Source organism: Lacerta agilis, chromosome 9 (genome assembly GCF_009819535.1).
Source record: "Lacerta agilis isolate rLacAgi1 chromosome 9, rLacAgi1.pri, whole genome shotgun sequence".
Lineage (NCBI taxonomy): Eukaryota > Metazoa > Chordata > Lepidosauria > Squamata > Lacertidae > Lacerta > Lacerta agilis.
In genome coordinates, this window is record NC_046320.1 from 36,732,587 (window position 1) to 36,749,840 (window position 17,254).

Genomic DNA, 17,254 nt, shown 5'->3' on the forward strand with positions numbered 1-17,254 from the left:
ACTGAACGACTGAACAACACCAATTACCTACTGAAGGTGTAATTGGTCTGCTCCAACACCAGGTGAAATTGTAATGTGTCTTAGTTGACTGAAGCTTACTTGCTTCTCTTTCCCTGTCTGATGAAAGAAACGTTTTTGATAACTTCCTGTTTCTGTTTTTCTGCTGAAGTCAGCCTATACAATGCTACTTTCAGTCTGCGTTTGCGGCAAAGGATTTCCATGCAGTACTTCCACTGTGTCTGAGGCTGACTGATTTTCTCAGTAAGATTCTTGCATCTTGCTGCCGGGAAACAGAATATTAGAATAGTTGCTTTGATCCAGGGGGGCACTTGCTGTGATTTCAAGTCAGGAATTGCTTCTGGCCCCTGTTTGGTTACACCTGTGCTTGGAGGATTGTCATGGCAATTTAACACAGCTATGTCCTAAGAAGAGCCTTTATGAAACAGGCCAAAGGTCTAGTATACTATTCTATGCTCAGCAGCGTCAGGCAGGACCTGAATCCAACAGTACTCTTCTCCCGTTGCTCTTTCCCAGCTTCTTCCAACCTAGCAGTTTGAAAGCACACCAGTGCAAGTAGATAAATAGGTACTGCTGTGGCAGGAAGGTAAACGGCGTTTCTGTGCGCTGTGGCTTACGTCATGGTGTTCCATTGCGCCAGAAGCGGTTTAGTCATGCTAGCAACGTGACCCGGAAAGCAGTCTGCAGACAAACAATGGTTCGCTCAGCCTTAAAGTGGGATGAGTGCCACAACCCCATAGTTGCCTTTGACTGGACTTAACCATTCAGGGGTTCTTTACCTTTACCTTTACCTTCCCACTTGTGATTCTCAGCAACTTGTATACCAAGGCATACGTTCTCTGACAGTAGAGGCAGAACATAGTCATCATGGTTACTAGCAACTGAGTGCATGTTCTCCATGGATTTCTCTAATTATTTTCTGAAAACCATCTAAGTTGGTGGCCATCACTACATCTTGATGGAGCGAATTCCATAGTTTATGAGCTGGGTGAAGAATTACTTTCTTTGGTCTGTCCTGAATCTTCCAACATTCAGCTTCATTGCTTGGCCCCAGGTTTACTATTATAATGAGGAAGAAAAACTTTCCTCTAACCACTTTCTTGACACCAGGCATAACCTTACATCCCTCTATAATGTCCCTTACCTGCATTATTCTTGTATTCAAAGAAGCTCCCAAAGCTGTAACCTTTCATCACAGGGGAGTTGCTGTAGCACATGGGTAGGCAAACTAAGGCCTGGGGGCCAGCTCCGGCCCAATCACCTTCTAAATCCAGCCCATGGATGGTCTGGGAATCAGTGTGTTTTTACATGAGTAGAATGTGTGCTTTTATTTAAAATGCATCTCTGGGTTATTTGTGGGGCATAGGAATTCATTCTTCTTCTTTTTCAAAATATAGTCCGGCCCCCCCACAAGGTCTAAGGGACAGTGGACTGGCCCCCTGCTGAAAAAGTTTGCTGACCTCTGCTCTAGCATCTTGATAATTTTGGTTGCCCATTTCTGAACCTTTTCCAGCTCTACAATGTTTTGGTTTTTGGTTTTAAAGATGATGCAATGAAAACTGTACTCAGTATTCCAAGTGTGGTTGCACCATAAATTGTTATAACACCAATATGATGTTGGCAACTTTATCAATTCCTTTCTTAATTATCCCTAGGATGGAATTTGCCTTTTTCACAGCTGCAGCGCACTGGGTCAGGCTCTTCAGTGAGCTATGCACTATGTCCCAAAGGTATTGGTTCAAACCCCATAAGCATATATGTGAGATTAAGATTCTCTCCCCCCCCCCCGACATTGAATTGCATTTTCAATTTCAGTGCCCATTCACTCAGTTTGGCAATATTGTTTGGGCTTCTTTCAATCCCTTTTTGTTTTCACCCACTTGAACCATTTAGTCTCATCAACAAATTTGGCCACCTCACTGCTCACCTCCAACTGGAACAAGTTAAAAAGCAGATTTCCTAATACCAATCCTCGGATGAGTCCACTTTCTACATCTCTCTACTGGGAAAACTGTCCATTCATTCCTCTCTGCTTTGTGTTCCTTAACCAGTTTCTGATCCATAATAAGAGCTCTCCTCATTCTATAATTGCTAACCTTAAAAGTTTTGTGAACGTTTACACTTCTAATAGTGTTCCATGAAGAAAAGGAAAAAAGAGACTGCTGGCGGTTCAGTTAGAAATTTCTTTATATTCCTGCCTGTTCCTTGCTCTCCACTTTTTGTTATTGCCTTGATTTTTAACTTCTTATGTGGCTGTGGTTATGATTATTGATTGCCCTTTCTAGTGACATATTTTAGATTGCCTTGTACAGTTGGCTTGCCTAGACCCAGCTCTTAGCCTCTTCCAATTTATCTGGATTTTGCACGACCTAGCTTTTTTGTTGAGGCTTCTACTCTGCAAGTAACTATTGGGTACAACCAGATGCCAAGCATCATTAAGACCAGGTGTTCATGGGTGCCATGTACTTTATGGAGATGATATCAATTGCCTGGATACACCCATGCTCTCTTCCTCCAGTTAGTCTTTGAAAAGTTGCTCAAAGGCTGTACATTTCAGAAAAGTCAACATTTTGTCACGTTGCTTTTTAAGAAAAAGTTTGAAAACAAAATAGATGGAAAAGGGATTAGAAATCAAGAAAAGTCTGTCATGAGAGTCAATGAATAATTTACAGGCCATGGGCTTTGAGGTGCGTCAGGTCAGCACAAATAATGCATTATGAAAAAGGAATTTCAGTTTGCTGTAAATCTGTCTGCCGCAGCAGCTTAAAATAAAACAGTTTTACCCATCTAAGACAACATCAATTTGTTAGTCACTGCTTCATGTATCAAAGAGCATTCTGTGAAAATATCAATATCATTGGTTAATATAAATGAAATTAATTTTTAAAGCTGGGCTAAAGGTTGACATATGAAAAATTGCATTACTTTGCAGAAGAGAAATTTCTGTCTTCTAGTGAAATTTCAGGTCAGGAGGGCAAGTAATTTTCACAATCTTCAATGGGAACCAGTGAAATATGAACTTCATTGTCACCTAGCCCCAAAGCGATAAGATAAAATGAGCTGATACATCATTTGCTGTGGTTTTATCATCTCCTGCAGTAATTGGAAGAGAAAACATAAGAGCTTTTTTCCCAAATCGCCTTGCCTCCTTACTCAGATCTAAACCATTTTAGTCTGATCGATGCAAAGGTCACATAGCATTTATTTATTTATTTATTTTTAATTCTTTGTGCTTGCTAAGATGTCTATTGAAACATTAAAATAATGAATATGTTTAATTGAGTTTGTCATCCATGAAAGAAGAGAATGAGATTGTGTATCCGTCTGCAGTGGGAATAAGTGGCAAAAGGATGCTAGTATATGCTAGATTCAGTAGTTACATGAATAAACATTTGACAATTAAACACTGTTTGAAATAAGAATGCAACTGATGTCTGGGATATCTTTTCTTTTTTTCATTAACATCACTGCCTTGCTCTATATTTAGATATGTTTAGGTGCCTATAAGGAAGAAACATGGGGGGGGGGTCCTTTTTCTCTTATAAAGAAAAAGAGAATTAACAGATGTTATAGCTCACATACATAATTAAGCATAAATTGTATGCACATTATAATGTGACTTTTTGTAATGTTTGCATAGAATAAATGCTCTGCTGGTGGCCTCATCAGATTTTAGAGAGAATACTCTGTATTCCCCAGAGTATACTCTATATACTCTGATTTTCCCTTTTATTCAAAATTGACATTAAAAAATAACTTTAAAGGCATAGATTAAATATGCTGCTTTGGTATTCTTTAAATTTGTTATGGATGGTATTTTAATCATGTTTATTCTTTGAAAAATATGTTTGCTTCAATAATTCGTTTTTGAAATTCTGCTTGCAGTATTTAGTTTTTTTGCTTTGTGGCTTATATTGTGTAGCAGATAAAAATGATGAAGTGATTTAGTTACTCATTTACTTCTAAGAGCTACTTGCAGATTTAATTCCTCGTGTCCCCAAGATAACTAATAATTTAGCAAATATACTACAGATATAAGTCCCATTAAAATCAGTAGGAATTTCATTTCATGTGAAGACCATGGTGCTTGTAGCTTATACCTGTAACTGTTTTATTCTGCTGCTCCATTGGAATATTGTGGTTTTTCATACTTAGACTGCAGTCATATCTACTGGAAAGTAAGTCTTATTGAATCCAATTAGACTTGTTGTTGTTGTTCAGTCGTTCAGTCATGTCCGACTCTTCGTGACCCCATGGACCAGAGCACGCCAGGCACGCCTGTCTTTCACTGCCTGCTGCAGTTTGGTCAGACTCATGTTGGTAGCCTTGAGAACACTGTCCAACCATCTCATCTTCTGTCACCCCCTTCTCCTTGTGCCCTCCATTTTTCCCAGCATCAGGGTCTTTTCCAGGGAGTCTTCTCTTCTCATGAGGTGACCAAAATATTGGAGCCTCAGCTTCAGGATCAGTCCTTCCAGTGAGCACTCAGGGCTGATTTCCTTAAGAATGGATAGGTTTCATCTTTTTGCAGTCCATGGGACTCTCTAGAGTCTCCTCCAGCACCATAATTCAAAAGCATCAATTCTTCGGCGATCAATGAGACTTACTCCCAGATAAGTGGAGATGTAAGGGCAGCTATAGTCAGGTATCACCCATTCAGACTAATTTATGCTTCAAGTATACCCATTAAAATCACTGCTTAAGTTAGTCATAATTTTGATTTCAAAGGCTGTACTCTGAGTACAACTTAGTTGGATACCACCCACAATCTTTTTAGACAGCATTTTGAAAGTAAAACTAGGAGGAGGGGTGTGATGGTCCCATGGGTCACTAGGTCAGTCACTCCTAACTCACACTAACCTCCCCACAAAATATACCACTGCCACCACTTGTAAGGTTATGCTATTTGTTGACCTAAAATTAATAACCCCTTCTAAATACAAAAGGGCAAATTGCGCATTTTCAGGAATAGAATAAAGAGATTTGGGACATTGTTTTGAAGTCTAAGGCATCTAGTCTGTAGATTACCACTTCAGAGCTTTTTTCATTAAAATAATACAGAGATCTTTATCACTTTACTGCTTTCAAATGGTTAAACTGAAATGCATACCTGTTTGATAAAAATATAAGAACAAAAGAAGGTGCAGCTTTTTAAGGACACCATAAGTAGCATACTCTGAAGCAGTGTGTATATGTGTGTGTTCAGTATCTTTCAAACTAATATGCCTGGTGTGATAAGAGCGGAGCTGTGGTAATGATGCAGTTTCCATAGCAACTGGTTCATTGGAGGGCTAGACCTCTGTCTAGGGTGCTGTCAGTATGTGTGGAGTTTCCAAGAACAGAAAGTCCCAAAGAAGGTTTGCTTTCACCTAATCCAGTTTTAATTGAACTCCAGAGACTTTGAAGTGAATCTACAGACCAGGCAGATACTATTCCAACGAGAAATGAAGGCACGTTTTTGTTAGGCCTCAGCTGCTTCTAAACTGATAACTTCTAATAGTTGATTCATTGGGAATTGTTCGATGATGCTTATTAAAGTTTCTGTGGTTACATTTGGGGTTCTAATATAAATCTAGTTGTACTTCTTATCATAACCAAGTTTTGTCCATTTACTATGAGCTGCAAACTTTCCATCAGCCCTCTGTTTGCATTTCAGTGTGTTGTTGGAAAGATCAAGGAAATAATGGGTTTTAACTGGTGTTCAAAGAATAAGGGTTTTATTTGTTGATAAATTAATTCAGAATCCGAGGGGGTGTATCCACTGCTGAAAGCAGCCCCATGTATTCTCTGCCTCCTACCTTCCTTCTAACATCTTGTGATATAACATGCATGACGAGGTGACCCCATTGCAGTCCCAGCTATGTTCTCCTCTAGTCAGTTTAATTAGCTTCAGCTTGCAGGAGCACAAGAGCTCAAGAATGCAATGATGTAATGTCATGCATTTTGTATTATGGTACTTGATATTGCTAAGGGGGGAAAAGATGAGAGGCCTAACATCCTCCTTAGTTTTGTCCTAAGAATCTCAGCACCATGATGAGTTCCAAATGCAGATTATGAAATGCAATGCGTGAAGGAGCTTTGCTGCTCAAAGGGTGGGGACTTGAAATCATACGTGGGTGTCCTTGGCAGGCGTTAGAAGCTCTTTGAATCCTGGGGTGTAACTCTAAAAAGTGTCATGCTTCTGTAAAAATTCTTAATGGTGTAAGCACTGACTCAGGTCAGTGCCTGGGTTAAAAAGATTGTGTACTTCAGAGCAGAAATCTAGACCACAAGATAGAAATTATGTAACTCAGTTTTGTTCTGTAGTGCAACAGCTGTGGCTTGTTTGGTGGTACAGAGCCACAGCAAAAGCCTCCTGGCAGTAGCATCCCCGTGGCTTACCAGGGCACATTGGGCAAGCTGGTCCCACAAGTACTGTGTGCTAAACCACAGAGTCTAGGGCTTGCTGATCAGAAGGTCGGCGGTTCGAATCCCTGCCACGGGGTGAGCTCCCGTTGCTCGGTCCCAGCTCCTACCCACCTAGCAGTTCAAAAGCACGTCAAAGTGCAAGTAGATAAATAGGGACCACTCCAGTGGGAAGGTAAATGGAGTTTCCGTGCGCTGCTCTGGTTCGCCAGAAGCAGCTTTGTCATACTGGCCACATGACCCGGAAGCTGTCTGTGGACAAACACTGGCTCCCTCGGCCTATAGAGCAAGATGAGCGCCGCAACACCAGAGTCGGACATGACTGGACCTGATGGTCAGGGGTCCCTTTACCTTTACCTTACTTACCCATAAGGCTATTACCCACAATAACTTGCCTCACAAACAAGTAATAAGAAATCTTTTTTAAAAGGTGGCCTATAAGCACTTTTAATAAACAGATAGCATGCCTCTATTTTTCACTTCACTATAGATAATGTTGCCTTTGCTTATCTATATTAGGCAAACATTATTGCATGAAGGCTATATTGTTAATAATATTGATAAACTGCTTTATTGTTTCCTAAAATGAGTCTAGCCTTCTCTCATGGCTGCAAGAAACTAGGAAGTTTTTACTTCCGTTTCAAATTAACTATATTTTAATGTTACATCCAAACCACACTGTCATTAATCTTAACTATAGTTTATTGAAAGAAGCCAGCTTCCTAAGCCACAGTCTGAAGTTGGCTTGCTTCAGTATACCATAGTTAAGACTAACCACAGGTTGTCCAGGTTCAGACAAAGTACTAAACTGTGGGTAGTCAAAACTGGACGTGAAAACTTCCATTTCTCCCCATTGGGTTTGTCTACTACAAAAAGGGGACTAACCATTTTCTCCTCCATCTCTAAGAATGAGCTTTGTGCAGTCATGTGCATGAGGGAGGAAATTAAGCAGGAGTCTACATTTAATAACAGTTTCTCATCATGGCAGAACCAAGAAACTGTGGTTTCAAACAAGATAGCATATTAAACCATAGCTCAATATGTTGTCTTGTTTGGATACCATTAACCATAGTTCCTTGACCCTAACTGGAACATAATAAGAAATTGTAGCTAACTGTGATTTCCTGAACAAAATAAAATAAAAAATTCCTTCCAGTAGCACCTTAGAGACCAACTAAGTTTGTTCTTGGTATGAGCTTTCGTGTGCATGCACACTTCTTCAGATACCAAGAACAAACTTAGTTGGTTTCTATGGTGCTACTGGAAGGAATTTTTTATTTTATTTTGTTTTGACTATGGCAGACCAACACGGCTACCTACCTGTAACTGTGATTTCCTGGATTGATTTCCTGCTTGTGAATACAGAAGACTTATTCATGTTTTAACATGTTAAGACAATATGTGATAGTCAAGCATGGCTAATATGTTTTAATGTCTGAATAGTTGCTTACATTGTTTTGAGTTGACTAAGTGCATCTCTTATCTTTTTTTAATTAGATACTTGCTTATACAGAAGGACTCCATGGGAAATGGCTGTTCTCAGAGATTCGATCAGTCTTTTCTCGGCGGTATCTCTTGCAAAGCACAGCACTGGAAATCTTTATGGCAAACAGAGGTAATACTCTACCAGAAATTGTTGTTGTTGTTGTTGTTGTTACTTCTGTGGTTTGTATTTGAAAATAGGAATCATTTTTAGTTTGGGCCCAGTTTTCCAATCTGTTAAGGTAACATTGAATCCCGATTCTGTCTTCTGCGGCATTAGCTACCCCTCCCAGTTTGCTGACGTTAGCAAATTTGATGAGCATCCCCTCAATTCCTTCATCCAAGTCATTTAGAAAGACGTTGAACAACAATGGGCCCAGGACAGAACTCTGTGGCACTCCATTTCCTGCCTCTTACATGTGAATAGCCATTTCATCCTTTGGTTTTAGTGCCAGAAGGTTATATTGTTGAAGAATGCAATTAGTCCTCTTTTTCACTTCCTACTAGAAACTTGTATCATTAGTTTGTGTGTTCTAGGCTCAAGCTGCAATAATAGTTCCAGACTGATCTTATTTCTCCCCAATTCCTTTTGCTTCTGTGCCACATTGATTAACACCCAAAAGAACCAAGGTCACGAACAACGCTATACCAAACACACAAAGATCGTAACCGGCTGATAAAGTAATCTCAATTTCCCATCACTTTTACATATAAACAAATATAATACAGAACTCAAACATAATAATACATGGGTACAACTATTCAACTGCAAATATATGACATCAACATTTGTCAATATGTATCACGAGATCCACATAAAACAGATCAAGGTCCCAAGGCAGACAAAAGTCAAGCATAGATGTGAAAATTATAGTCTTGCCAGTCTGCAACATGAAAGTTGCCACAGAGGGGTGTGATAGATATTGTGGAGCATGACGCAGGTTGTAGAGGCTGGCGATGGCACTGTAGTCTCGCCGCTCCAAAGGATACAGGTGAAGTTGCCACGAAGAAAACGCAAACCAAAAAAAGGACAAGGTTACCCGGATTACAGTCCTTGTTTCGCCAAAATTGGCTTCATCAGCAACAAGTATGCTGTATTTTATAAAGAAGTACAAAATCAGTTTTATAACCCACATATATGTTATCAACCCGCAAGATAAATACTTTTATACATACCGCTCGAAGTGAATGCGTAAACACAGATCAACAGGAGTATAGAGGGTAGAACAAACATACTATGTAAAGACAACTATATATAGGTATTCAACCACGAGTCACAGGTGTTACCAATTTAGATTTTTCTGGAAAGCCCTTAAAGGGACTAACAAAAATGCTGTTAGTTAAATTAAAAAGTAAAAATATTTCAGACTTAAAGATAAAGAATGTACATTGAATATGTGTCAGACTCAAAAGAGCAAAGGGGGAGAAGAGACAAGATCTTGATAAAAGTAACTTGTTTACATACAGATGTAGGTGACACATTATTATAAAAAAAACAGTTATAGTCTATATCTGTATTAAGTCCAGCAGGATGTAACGTATTAAGTAAGAAAATAAATCTGGCTTCTTTTTGCAGTAGTCTTGTCTTCGCTAGTTCCATAGGGCCAGAATAAGTCCAAATAACAAAAAAGAGAGATCTTCATCTGTGTGCGATGCTTCTAAAAAATGTGCAGCGAGAGGAGCATCGGTCACACAGTTTCTTATTCTAGATCTATGTTCAGAGATTCTAGTTTTTATGGGTCTAAGCGTATAGCCCACATATAGCAAGTCACACGGGCATCTGATAACATACACCACATTGAGCTAAGCCAAAGTTAGGCTTCGTGTATCTTCTAAACCGGGATTCATGGTTAAACTCTCTCCTCACAAAGTATGAGCTGGAGCCAAGAAGTAAAGCAGCTGTGAGGAGAGAAGTAAAGCAGCTGTGAGCTGCTGTTCAGGAGCCCATACATTCATTTGGTCCTGGTAAGCTATAATTTGGCTTACTTTTTCATGCAAGTCAGGACATTATATGCCAAGAAACCCAGCATAATTGAAGTGAATAATGTATCAATTCCTTTTATCCACAGTTGCTGTCATGTTCAACTTTCCAGATCCTGCTACAGTAAAGAAAGTGGTTAATTGTCTACCTCGTGTTGGGATTGGTACTAGTTTTGGATTGCCCCAAACTAGGTATGAAGAATCCTCTGACTCTGGGAAACAGAGCAAACAAGTATGATCTGAAACACAGAAAAGAAGTGGAAACAAGAAAAAGAAAGCAGTTTCCACTGTCTTATTTCAGTAACACTGTCCTTTTGTTTGCTATCTTCAGATTTCCCTATGCAGGCACAATTGTCTTCTACCTTATGCTTACTGCCTACTAGGAAAATGAAATAATACTTAGAAGTTTGGATGATGCAGATATTAGCAGGGAACATGATAATTGTACAATGTGGAAAACTAGAATAGAATGAATAGTTGTTGGATAAAATCAGTGGTCTATGATCACAAAATGAAGGCTGAATTAGAAGGCATACATGTTGCTCTCAGTGCTGTATGTGATATGAGAGTGAGGCAAAATACTGGAAGAAGGAAAAAGGCACACTCTGATTGTGATGGGCAGAAATTGTGCCAGAACCAGAATTAAAAGAAAGTGGCTGCTCTGTGTTATATCTACTCACAACCAGATATGCTTTTCTCTAATGATCCCATGTATTAAAAGGGTATCACATGGAAAATTAACTGCTAAGTTAATAAGTGTGGCTTCTTTAGGCCTCCAAGATTTGAAAATTTTATTTAAATTCTGCAGCACTTGAAATTTGTGACAAATTAAAAGTAGATGCCAGGAGCTAGCAAGGAGTTTTGTCATTGTGGTAGGGTGTTGTAGTTGATTGCCCACCTGAAGGTGAAGACTGGAGAATGCACTGGGGTGAAAGGCAAGGTGGCACCAGAGGCCAGATGTTTTGCCTTCAAGCTGGGCTGGGATGCCTTGAGCCTGATCTTTCACTTTAACTCTCAGTTTGAGATTTGTGAAGATACTAGGCCCATCGTGTGTAACTCTAAGGCATCTGAAGTGTACGGTGAGAAACATCAAAAGTTGGAGTTCCCCTTCCAGCAGGGAGAAGAGACCAAGATATGTGTCTCGTTTGAGGTCAAGGAGGTTGATAGCAAAGCTGTATAAAGGGCCGGAACTTAAGTTCACAGTATCTTACCTAACATAATGATTTTATCCTTCAGGCGCATTTCTATGGCCAGTCCGCGTCAGATCTTTAAAGCATCGAATATGACCCAGCGTTGGCAGCACAGAGAAATTTCAAATTTTGAATATCTCATGTTTCTAAACACTATAGCAGGTAATAATGGTTGTGCTTCATAAAGGATAACTTGAGCAAATAATTCATTTTTGCATAGTATGTTGCAGATACTAATAACAAGAATTCTGATGTTGCCTCTCAAAGAAATATTGTTGTTCTTGATCAACAGGGCGTACTTACAATGATTTAAACCAGTACCCGGTATTTCCTTGGGTTATCACTAACTATGAATCAGAAGAACTGGACCTTACGCTTCCAAGCAACTTCAGAGATTTGTCAAAGGTATTTTTTTCTCCACATGGCATTTACATATTATTATATCAAATGCAGTGGTACCTCGGGTTAAGTATGCTTCAAGTTAAGTACGCTTCAGGTTAAGAACTCCACTTATGAACAGAAATCGTGCTCTGGCGGCGCAGCGGCAGCAGGAGGTCCCATTAGCTAAAGTGGTGTTTCAGGTTAAGTACGCTTCAGGTTAAGAACGGACCTCCGGAACGAATTAAGTACTTAACCCGAGGTACCAATGTATATGATAATACTGTACGGTATGTCTTAGTAATTTGTACATGTGTTTTTCATGTTTTTTTTTGTCAGTAGAGACTTGTCAGTTTGACAGTTCTGTAAGAGAATAGTGGTGGGCAGGAGAATTTTTCAGCCGGAACATGACAGAACTCAGTTCCGGCACCTCTCAGGTGGGTGCCATTGCCATTCTAAGAGAATGATGGAGGTATTCCTGGTGAGTTCCAGCACCTCTTTCTAGCAAAATAGCACTGGTGGTGGGGGAAACAAATGCTGCTACAAATATTTTATGTATTCAAACTGTGTAGCCCAGCAATGTTGATTTGGATTCAAAAAAACATATATAACTACAAAGTTGATATATTTAGGCTTAAAAGATTTCAGCTTCACTTGAAGACAAGGATGCACATGAGTAGGCTAATGCTTCATTTTTTAATAATATATTTATTCATTTTATAAAAGAAATACATACAAAACAAATACCAGACAAACAAACACAAAATTCTTATATCTTCTTCACATCTTTCCATTATCATGTTAGGGTGGCTACCCCCGATCTCCTCCTTCTTAAATTCATTTTCAATCCTCATTAGCAATTACATACTACATACTTTCATCTAATCTTATTTCCCTATAACATTATATCTTAAATTATCTATTAACTAAATCATTACCAAAAACCTCTAGTCATTTTCCTAAGGATTATAAAATTTAAACATTACATATTCTTTATAAAAAAGAGACAATCCAAATTTCTTCCAAACTTCTGCCCCGCTTCCTCTCTTTGGTCATGTAATATCGCCGTCAAATCGGCAAGTTTCATACATCTTAGCATTTAATATTCTTGCTGCTGTTGTGGCATACTAAACAAATCCCTTCCCAGAAGTCTTTAATCTTGGGGCACCCACCTCAACGGTACAATATTCCTTCTTTTTCTTATATTTCCAGCATTTATACATCATTTTAGTCATATTTTCCTTCAATGCTGTGTATGCCACCAACTTGCAACACTCTTTCCACCACCTCTCCCATTCTCCAAGTCTGATGCTGTCTCCCCCATCCTTAACCCAGTCAATCATAGTCAATTTCTCATCTTTCTTGTGCCCCTCCAGCAATAAATTGTACATTCTGAATTTTTTTTTTTTTACTCTTTGTGTCCAAGTATTCCGTTTCCAATCTGAATTTGACTCTTGCTTCAACTCCCTTCACCGGTGCTTTAGCCTCATGAGCCTCCTCCATTCCAGTGTCAAATTCCTTTTTTAAATCTTTCAAATCTACATTGATTTTTGCAAGTTCTTCATTAAATGTCCAAACTTCCTGTTTGATTTCCTTAAGTAAGCCCAACACTGTGTCCTCAAAAAAGGCTGAGTAGACTAAAGCTTTAAACAGTAAAAAGAACCCCTCATGCCAGCCCTGCTAATTTTCTCCTGAAAGAATAGCAATTCATTCTAGAAGAGGAGGCAGGCCGCAGTTGGTGCTCAGTTCTATAGTACTGAATACCCCTGCTGGATACACCTGTACTGGTACTGTACTGGTATTAAAGCCCCCAAACTTTCACAGTCAGTAGGTGTTATGCATGTGGATATGAGTATAGAAATAAGAACTCCTAATTTGTCTGTCTTCAGTAGAGGTTGAGTATAATACAGTGGTACCTCGGTTTAAGAACTTAATTTGTTCTGGAGGTCCGTTCTTAACCTGAAACTGTTCTTAACCTGAGGTACCACTTTATCTAATGGGGCCACCTGCTGCCACTGCGCCGCCACCGCGCAATTTCTGTTCTCATTCTGATGCAAAGTTCTTAACCCGAGTTACTATTTCTGGGTTAGCGGAGTCTGTAACCTGAAGTGTCTGTAACCCGAGGGACCACTGTACATGAAATTGGCCGCACAGGGAGTTGTATCCAAACCTGCATTAAAAACCAGGACCTGGTCCTAGAATGTATAAAATTATAAGTGTGCCTTTGTTGAATGTATATACTAAGTAACTTTTCTTTATTACTACCAAGTCTCCATTTGCCTGGGATTAAAAGAAAAAACCTCTTGGTCAAATGATGTCCCTGTTAACTTATCTTACATTTCACATGAGTTACAAAGTTTTTGCAAAGGTTTCTGTAAGAAGAATTGAAGGAGGACGCTGGGCTTAATGGATCCCTAGGTCTGATCTAACAGGGCTACTATTTGCAGGAGAGATGTAAGAAACTGGAGATACCCAAAGCAGAAAGGAGTTCTGAAGCATAAACCTTTTGGTCCCAGCTAGCCTCTTCATGGGACGCGGGTGGCGCTGTGGTCTAAACCACAGAGCCTAGGGCTTGCTGATCAGAAGGTTGGCGGTTCAAATCCCCGCGACGGGGTGAGCTCCTGTTGCTCGGTCCCTGCTCCTGCCCACCTAGCAGTTCGAAAACACGTCAAAGTGCAAGTAGATGAATAGGTACCGCTCCAGTGGGAAGGTAAATGGTGTTTCCATGCACTGCTCTGGTTCATCAGAAGCGGCTTAGTCATGCTGGCCACATGACCCGGAAGCTGTACGCCGGCTCCCTTGGCCAGTAAAGGGAGATGAGCGCTGCAACCCCAGAGTCGTCTGCGACTGGACTTAACGGTCAGGGGTACCTTTACCTTTACCTTTTTAGCCTCTTCATAGCTTGCCTTAAAATAGGTTTTTTTATATGTCAGATATACAGGTACATAGTTTGTGATGCTCACTCATTTCCTACAGCATCTCTCTCATGTCTAGAAAAAGCTGCACACCTGGCAGCACCAATTGAGTAAGAGATGAAATAAATAAAATGGCCTGTAAAGTATGTATGCTGCTATTTTCGTAGGAGTTGTTTAACTTTTTGTAGGCTCTGTTGCTGCTTTTCTAGCTATAACTGAAGTTGTTCATTTATACCTACATTTTAACATTTCCCTCTCCAGTCGTGATGCTTCAAAATGTAGCTGTGTTTCATTTTTAAGTGCAAGGTGAGCTCCTTAGGATTCCAGCAAATCCTTCCAGAGGGCAAAATAAGATAAAGATTGTAAAATAGGTAGTGGAAATGCTTTAAGACCTGTAATGGTGAGTGTACGCACAGAGAGAATCCTCCATTCTCACAGCTGAAAAATAAAAGTGCAAAGATTCTACTGGGCTACAGTACTTAAAATTTATGTTGTAGCTAAGCATATAGTTAAAAAAGCACCCCAGGCTTTTGTATGTATTTTAACCTCTAGTGCATTATCTTAGCAACGTTTCTGTCTGAGTGTTGATTTATTGCTGCTGCTGTTCTCCAGGCGCTGTTTGTGTATTGTATTGAATTGAATGTTTGTGTCTCTGCAATCTGCATCTCACCTTATGATCCATTCTCCCTGCATTTAATTGCAGTTGATCACACAGCACTTCTTTTATCTGCTGCATTTTAAGTGCTGTTTCTGATTAATGCTATCTTCTTGTCAGTGTCCATTTTTCAGAGTTTGGTTACTGTATGGAGTACTCGAGCTCCATCACCCATAACTGTGTTTTGTTCTTCCTGCTGAGCTCACATTCATTATCTGACCCAGTGTTAAATGAAATCAAGTTTGAAATCCTTAACACCTATACTAGATGCTAAGTCCCACTGAGCTCTATGGGATTTAGGGGGGAAGTGGGGCAGATTGTTGCAGAAAAACATCAATCTCATATTTTATGTAACAAAAATGAGTCAAATAATATATTTTTTTTGCTTTAAGCATGACATAATTAATCAATATTATAATAGCAATCAAAAGAACCATTAAAGTTAGAAGATAACGAGAATATAATGACGAGTAAAAAATTGGTTTTGTATCATTCTGCCCCACCTACGGGGCACTTTGATACATTGGATGGGGCACTTTGATACAAAGCGTAAATTGTATGAGAATGGTTATTATTTACAAAAATTTAATAAAAATTTTTTTGTGAGAGATCATGATTAGCCTTACAATTTGTTACTTAAAATCTAAATTACGTATCAAAACTAAGTGTTTCACACATATCATAGTCTTTATGGCAGGTTTTCTTAACAAAACATCAAAACTTATATTTATCTTTCCTCAAACACCTATCCATTTAAAAAAAACAACTTTGGAAAAACTTAAAGAAGTATAAGAACTCACATTAGGTAGTCAAAAAGCAGTAATTTAAACAAAATGCTTATTAAAAATTAGATAATTACTTAACCTTTAGCTTCTATTGCACATTATATCCACTTAAGTCAATAGAATTGATGCTTTTGAATTATGGTGCTGGAGGAGACTCTTGAGAGTCCCGTGGACTGCAAGAAGATCAAACCTATCCATTCTCAAAGAAATCAGCCCTGAGTACTCACTAGAAGGACAGATCCTGAAGTTGAGGCTCCAGTACTTTGGCCACCTCATGAGAAGAGAAGAATCCCTAGAAAAGACCCTGATGTTGGGAAAGATGGAGGGCACAAGGAGAAGGGGACGACAGAGGATGAGATGGTTGGACAGTGTTCTTGAAGCTACTAACATGAGTTTGGCCAAACTGCGAGAGGCAGTGAAGGATAGGCGTGCCTGGCGTACTCTGGTCCATGGGGTCACGAAGAGTCGGACACGACTGAACGACTGAACAACAACAACAAAGTCAATAGAAAAAGTATAAAGAGATGATGTTCGAGATTTGCCCTTTGAGAAATTTGGTTTTGGCAACTGCAAAACGACATCCTTGAAATCAATGCTTGCCTTATCTTCTACAATGGAGAATATGACACTTAATAATTGGTTGTTGATACACATGGCTAATGGCCATGGTGGATGGAGCCAATACAAAACCCGCTAGATGAAATTTTTTGCAGAACGAATTATTTTCGTCTAGCGGGGCACCACTGTACTAATCCAATGCAACAGCCATCACATAACTAGTTTAGTGATTTCATGCAAACTTGTATATTGGGGCACTATTGTACACTAGTGGGGCACTTTTATACGTATCAATGTGCCCCGTGTCTTAGTGTATCAAAGTAACGCAACAGACATTTTCAAAAACTGACAATTATTAATAAAACCACTGAACTTATTTAAAAATCACGTGTAATCCTGATTACTGAGTGGAATGACTTACCTTTGGTATTTTTAAATCTTAACTAAATGACTTAAAACAGCATTGGAACACTTTTACATTTCACATAATTTTTGTTGTTGTGCTAAAACACACCTACTCTCATCAAACGCCAACGGCTAACTGGCGGGTGGCGCGGTCGCAACTGTTGTACTCACATGTATAGACACCTTTCAGTGATGTCGCAGCACGAATAACGTTTCTCAATATTGAAATATTGTTGGGTGTATCAATATGCCCCTTGCATCAATATGCCCCGCCTCCCCCTATGTCTGAGTTAGAGATGTGTAATTATCATTTTTTAAAAACAATAATCCAGAAGATACTATTTGCAATGCTTATTAATGATGAATAGTGAGATTTTGAGAAAAGGTAAAAAACAAACAAACCTTTAAAGTATTGTTTAATATTTATCTTTAATTTATGGAACAACTGTTGAATAAGTTTTACTTTTCCAAAAATATACTGTG

General features: G+C 39.2%; 1 protein-coding gene across 5 annotated transcripts in view; it reads left to right on the top strand.

Annotated features, from left to right (window-relative positions):
* LRBA (LPS responsive beige-like anchor protein) overlaps window positions 1-17,254 on the top strand; it is a 321,418-nt gene that overhangs the window by 209,628 nt on the left and 94,536 nt on the right. For all 5 annotated transcript variants that reach the window (XM_033160146.1, XM_033160148.1, XM_033160147.1 and 2 more), the window contains 4 exons: window positions 7,921-8,038; window positions 9,975-10,077; window positions 11,122-11,237; window positions 11,368-11,480. In XM_033160146.1, the coding sequence (XP_033016037.1) occupies window positions 7,921-8,038; window positions 9,975-10,077; window positions 11,122-11,237; window positions 11,368-11,480 (450 nt within the window). The remainder of the gene's footprint in view (window positions 1-7,920; window positions 8,039-9,974; window positions 10,078-11,121; window positions 11,238-11,367; window positions 11,481-17,254) is intronic.